General features: G+C 44.9%; 1 protein-coding gene across 1 annotated transcript; it reads right to left on the bottom strand.

Annotated features, from left to right (window-relative positions):
* Nucleotides 1-1744: 1744 nt before the first annotated feature.
* Nucleotides 1745-2247, bottom strand: LOC102426330 (dolichol phosphate-mannose biosynthesis regulatory protein-like). Its single transcript, XM_006082187.3, has 2 exons — nt 2131-2247; nt 1745-1906 (listed from the first exon to the last, which is right to left on the bottom strand). The coding sequence occupies exons 1-2, from the start codon at nt 2221-2223 to the stop codon at nt 1745-1747; spliced, it is 255 nt and encodes an 84-aa protein (XP_006082249.1). The 5' UTR covers nt 2224-2247.
* Between the last annotated feature and the right edge of the window lie 1527 nt (nt 2248-3774).

The following is a 3774-nucleotide window of genomic DNA, read 5'->3' as shown; positions in this document are numbered from 1 at the left end:
CTCTGTTTTTGCCCCTTCTCTCCCTCCCAGTCAATTTTCTGAAAAGATTAACATTTATGTTCTTACTTTCCTCACCCCAGCAATCAGGTCGAGGCAAAGTAGAGAGTGGCATGTTTTCCAAGAAAAGGCCAGGACCCTTTTCAAACTTACACTTTTAATAGAGACATCTTAGACATGGTGGGACTGGAGCTATATTTAAATTATTGAGATCAAGGGCAGGGTGTGGACAATGAAAAACTTTATGTCTTTCTTCTCTTAGAAAACCAATAAAACCATTGAAACGTGTCTGTCTCCCCCAAGTAGTTAATGAGAACAATAGAATTTAAAGTTCCTGGTGTTCCTCTGGAGCTGATTTTGGCAGGTGATAAGCAGCTTGTAAAAGGGCTTATTATTTGAGTAGAGCTTTGGCTGCCTGACTTTTAAGGTTGATTATTTATTTTGCATGTTGTATAACAGGAGCGTTGGGCAATGTTCAGAAGAGGCCTTCTGGGTGAGAGAGTAAGGGCTTCTTTGAGCATCTCCTCCCAACAGAACCAGATTCCAGCTACAAAATAAGGAGCAAGCTTGTATACAAGGCCTAGGCCATGCCTTTAATATAGCCCCTAACCATCAGGCAGGCCTTTTCATGAGGGGATAAATACGTCCAAACTTTCATCAAGTCCTAGCCCAAGAAAAATATGTGTGTGTGTGTGTGTGTGTGTGTGTGTGTGTGTATAATTTCTCAAATGCACACTAATAAAGTGACCTGCTTTTGAAAAAATGTTTTTAAAGATATATTTTTGTCATTTGCAATAAGCAGTCATATGTGGGGGTCCCTGTCATCTCAGTTATCGCAGATGCTCTGAAAGCTGGGGTTTTCTGCTGATGACAGTGAGAAATAGCCAAGAGATCTTCCCCGCTTTGTGAAGAGTGCCAAGCCAAAATTGTTCAGGCTTTAAAGCGTTGTGCATCTTATCTTGTGCTGGTTTTGTTGGCTCACTGAGAGAGATCCATACATTTTAGAGATAGTGAATAAGGTAACTTCCTCTTCTTCTTATTCTAAACTTAAAAAAAATTAATTGATTTTAGAGAAAGAGAAAGGGTAAGAGAAATATAGAGATAAAGAGATTTGTTGTTCCAATTATTGATGCATTCATTGGTTGATTTTTTTTTAACACACCATCAATGTTTATTGTTCAGTTCTCCCCAGTAGGCCAGTGCTAGGGCTAAGGGGCTGGGACTCTATGAGAAGGTCTGGGGGCCCAGTGTGCCCAGTGGCCCCAAGGCCTGTTGGTCCTCCCCCCTAAGCTTTCCAGGTCAAGAAGTCCTGTGGAGTCCCTGGCTATGTCAGACACAGGAAAGCTGCCTTCATGGAGGAAAAGGACATATGGGGGGAGAGGCCACATGATGCCTCAAAACCTGCCAACTCCAACATGAGCATGTGACAGGAAGGAAACTGAGGCAAGAGGGTAGAACACAGAGGAAAAAGTGACAGGGTGTCTGAAAGTGAAATAGGGAGGACCAGTATCTTTCAGGCCCTGAGCCAGAATGGGGAGAGAGGATTTCCAGGTACTTCCCCTGGCTCTGGAAGAGTGAGTAGGAGAGAAGTGGGGGTTCTGGTCAGTCAGGGGTGAGTCCTGAACAGCTCCATCCCCAGGGGTGTCTGCAGGGCAGCCATGCTTGAGGGGCTGTGCCTGCACAGGTCCTGTGTGCCCCCGCCCTCGGTATGCACCGGAGGGGAGGCAGCTGCATCCCCGCTGGGCCCTCACTGAGCCTTTTTGATCACTTTCTGGTTCTTCAGTATCACATAGATGATGAACAGTCCCACAAACAGGAGCAGCAGGAGGCCAGCAGCTACTGGGGATGGCAACAGCATAGGCTGGGGCAGGAAATACTTGTGGATGACATGCTGGCTGTCGATGAATGGCTGGCATCCAGGGCAGAGCTCTGGTGAGCATTCCCTGCCTTGCCCAGCACCCCCAAGCCCAAACATCCACCTCCCCCATCCTAGGGGCTAACCCTACTCAAACCACTGGGACAGCATTTGCTTTTCTTTAAGATGATGGCCATTTGTGTGCCTTGGTTTGTTTCCTTCCTTCATTTATTTAATAGTTGTTTACTGGGCACTTGCCCTAAGTTAGTGCTGGGGACTAAAAGAATCACCCAGGTGGCGTAGTAGGTGAAGATGATGAGGCTAACCACAATGAGGCTGAGTCCCACCACCTGGTCTGTCCCCATGGCCATTGATCCGCGCTCCGCTCTGGAACACCAGCCCTCATTGATTGATTCTTGTATGTGCCCTGACCAGAGATTGAACCTGCAACTTTGGCGTATCAGGATGATGCTCTAACCAACTGAGCTACCTGGCCAGGGCTTCCTATTCTAAACTTTAAAAGTGGATTGAGCCAGGGCCCTGAAGAAATTGAGATGGTCTTGATAGAAACTTAGTTGTGTCTCCTTTTTCATTTTTCTCTTATTTTTATTGGAACCTGAATTTATGAGGACGTTCTTTTATAGAGGCTATAAGCCAGCGTTTTTGTTAGTTAGTGATATTAGTGAAATGGGAAGTAGCAGGAGGTGATAGGTGCCTAGGAAGAGATTTTATGAGCTATGGAATTAATTGTAGATGCTTTATGGTATTTTGAAGATATGTGTCTTGGGAGAAGTGGCTTTTACACCTGAAATTATTGTATTAGGATGAACCATCCTCCTTCAGAGGCAACGTTTTATTGAAAAAAATCTTGGGAAATGTGAAATCAGATCATCCTCATGGAGTGTGTGAGTGTGACCAGGTTAATTTCTTGTACTAAAGTCTGTAGCATTATGGATGGACCACTGCTTTGGCTCCTATGTTAGTCAGGATAGGCAGTAACAAATGAATGCAGTGACAGATAAACAACAGAGGTTTACTTGTTGCTCACATAAACTTTGATGAAGGTTAGTTGGACTCCTTCTCTCTTGTACCAACACTCTCTGAAACACATGACATTCAAGGGCACCATGGCAGAGAAAATGACAGCTCAAAGCCACATGCCTTGATTGCCTCATCTTAGAAGTGACACACATCACTTCTGCACACATTTCAGTGGCAGGAACGAATCACTTTGCTCTAATTTAACTTTAAGGGAGACTAGGATATGTAGAGGCATACCTGGTATATTTGGTGGCTATTTACAATCTTTGCTACATTCTTTGGTTAGTGACTGACAATTAACTTCCCGCCCCACTCTAGGGAATGTATGAGTGAAGCTGATTGCCTAATTCCGTAACAGGTTGGACTGTGAACATCAACTTACCTCTGACAAATAGTGCCTGTTTTATCTAAGGAGAGGAGAAGGAACAGGCAGTTCTCACCTGCTTGTCAGTTACAGTCCTTTTCCTTTATCCACCTCATTACTCACCATGAAACATATTCTCCCTTCTGCTTCTGGCCTAAGAGTCATATGAACATAAAATTGCCCCCAGGTCAAACACCTCTGTCACTCTTCCCAGGCTCTAGGTATGACTGGAGCTGTGGAGTGTTCGATCAAAAAGTGAGAGAGTTGTTCTTTATGAGGTTGAGCTCAGAAGGTCAGGACAGGCTGTCCATGTCTGCCGTGGTCCTAATGCCTCAGGGCTGGTTCACCATATGGTGAACTCTCTGACAAGACTGAGTGAACAGAATTCCCCAGTGTCCATGAGTATCACTGAGAGGGAACTTACTTCTCTACCAAAGCCAAGTTCTCAATAGCTAAGGTGGTCCTTCTCCCAGGAGGAGTATGACCAGTGGAACCATTTCCAGATTCTCACTAGGAG

The sequence above is a fragment of the Myotis lucifugus genome, unplaced genomic scaffold (genome assembly GCF_000147115.1).
Source record: "Myotis lucifugus unplaced genomic scaffold, Myoluc2.0 scaffold_2, whole genome shotgun sequence".
NCBI classification, from domain to species: Eukaryota; Metazoa; Chordata; class Mammalia; order Chiroptera; family Vespertilionidae; genus Myotis; species Myotis lucifugus.
Note: the sequence above shows the minus strand (reverse complement) of the source record. Positions and strands in the feature narration are given on the sequence as shown.

What these genes read in the sequence shown, in the direction of transcription:
- LOC102426330 (XM_006082187.3), bottom strand. Translation starts at nt 2,223, where the DNA reads ATGGCCATGGGGACAGACCAGGTGGTGGGACTCAGCCTCATTGTGGTT. An exon ending in CCACCTGGGTGATTCTTTTA is followed by an intron (nt 1,907 to 2,130) that starts GTCCCCAGCACT and finishes CCTGGATGCCAG; the next exon opens with CCATTCATCGACAGCCAGCA.